This window comes from Microtus ochrogaster, linkage group LG4 (genome assembly GCF_000317375.1).
Source record: "Microtus ochrogaster isolate Prairie Vole_2 linkage group LG4, MicOch1.0, whole genome shotgun sequence".
Taxonomy (NCBI): domain Eukaryota; kingdom Metazoa; phylum Chordata; class Mammalia; order Rodentia; family Cricetidae; genus Microtus; species Microtus ochrogaster.
Genome location: NC_022030.1, coordinates 18,037,038 through 18,038,673, shown reverse-complemented (window position 1 = coordinate 18,038,673; position 1,636 = coordinate 18,037,038). Strand labels below are relative to the sequence as shown.

General features: G+C 52.1%; 1 protein-coding gene across 3 annotated transcripts in view; it reads right to left on the bottom strand.

The window, feature by feature from the left end:
- Window positions 1-1,636, bottom strand: part of Npas1 (neuronal PAS domain protein 1) — a 21,014-nt gene that overhangs the window by 8,648 nt on the left and 10,730 nt on the right. For all 3 annotated transcript variants that reach the window (XM_026786425.1, XM_005361051.3, XM_026786426.1), the window contains exons 4-5: window positions 841-914; window positions 548-637 (exon numbers count right to left, since the gene is read on the bottom strand). In XM_026786425.1, the coding sequence (XP_026642226.1) occupies window positions 548-637; window positions 841-914 (164 nt within the window). The remainder of the gene's footprint in view (window positions 1-547; window positions 638-840; window positions 915-1,636) is intronic.

Sequence of the window (1,636 nt, the reverse complement as noted above, 5' to 3'; positions counted from 1 at the left end):
GTTATTTTTTGAGACAGCGTCTTATGTAGCCTAAACTGGCCTGGAACTTCTAATCCTCCTGCTTCCACCTCCCAGATGCTGGAGTTTAGTGCACAGGTTTATCCTCACCACCGTGCCCAGTTTATGCCATATAAAGAGTCTAGCCCAGGGCTTTGTGAATGCCGGGCAAACATTTTATCAACTAGGCTCCAGTCCTGTCCCAGCTACAGTGGATTGAATTCCAGAAGCCCCAGACAGCTACGCAAGCATGTACAACTGAGCCATACCATCACTGAACTCAGCCCCTCGCTGGGAAAGAGTCTCGGCAAGCACTTCGCCATGGAACTACATCTCTAGGCCAATTTTTAATTTTGATACAAGGTCTTATGAACTTGCCCAGGCTAGCTTTGAACTTGTGGCCTTGCCTGAGTCCCTGCAGCATGTGTCGCGGTGCTTTGTCAGTTTTCAAGGAAGGCTGTCTGTTTTTCATGTTGAGATCAGTGAGACCAGCAGAGAGCAAGGGCGTGCATAAGCCAGGCATAATGGCAGCCCACTGCGGGGTTGTTACCTGTGAGAGACCCAGGTAGATGGACACCGTCTCTGAGATGTAGAGGAATTTTCCTTCCTGGTTCAAGGCGAACACGAAGCCATCCAGAGACTAGAGTTGAAAGAAACGGAGCGGGTGTGAGAAAGGCTCCGGATTCTGAAATCTAGGTGTCCGTCTGGAGGGTGGCCCCCGGAAAAGGAACAGGAACAAGGGACCTTAGTTCCAGCTCTTCACAGATGCAGGAAAATGGATGCTATTCCCAGGTGCGACCACCAGGTGGAAGCACGGAGTAGCGGGCTAGGAAGGGACCTCACCTGAAGGATGTGTCCACCCAGGTGTTGCTCGAAAACTTCAGAGACCAGAGCCACAGGGCCTCGGCGGCTTGGGGCTGGGGACAGAAGGAAGAGGAAAGTCAGGGCCCGCGGGTCTGGCTTACTGCATCCTGGGCAGCCAGTAGGAACCCAGTCAATCTTGAAAGCCCCAGCCACCATAGAGAACCGGTTTACAGATGTCTGTTCCCTATTGCTGGGACAGAAAGACCAAGATTGAGAGACAGAGAGTGGAGAGAGAGATTTGTCCACTCTTTCTTCTTTCTTCCAGGACAGGATTTCTCTGTGCAGCCTTGGCTGTCCTGGAACTCGCTCTGTAGACCAGGCTGGCCTCAAACTCTACAGAGACCTCCTTACCTCTGCCTCCCTAAGTGCTGGGATTAAAGGTATGTGCCACCATTGCCAGGTTCACACCCTCCTTTTGTCCACCAAAAAGGTCCTTGAGTATTGCTATTCCCAGGTTCTATACTGTGCAGACAGTGCCATCGACACAAAGGTGACCAGAAAACCACAGTCAGTCCTCACTGGGCCATGAAGCCAGGTCCCATGAAGACTAAGCCAAGGCCAACTGGCCTGGTGGTGAAGGCCTGTAATCCTAACTGCCTGGCAGGCTGAGGCAGGAGAATCAAGAACCTAAGACCTGCTTGGGCTTCATAATGAGATCCCATCTCAAAAACTAAAAAGAGGTCTAGCAACATAGCTCAGTGGTGGAGCCCCTGCCTAGAATCCCCCAGTGAGAGGCTGGGGTGTGGCTGAGTGGTAGAGCCCCTGCCTAGAATCC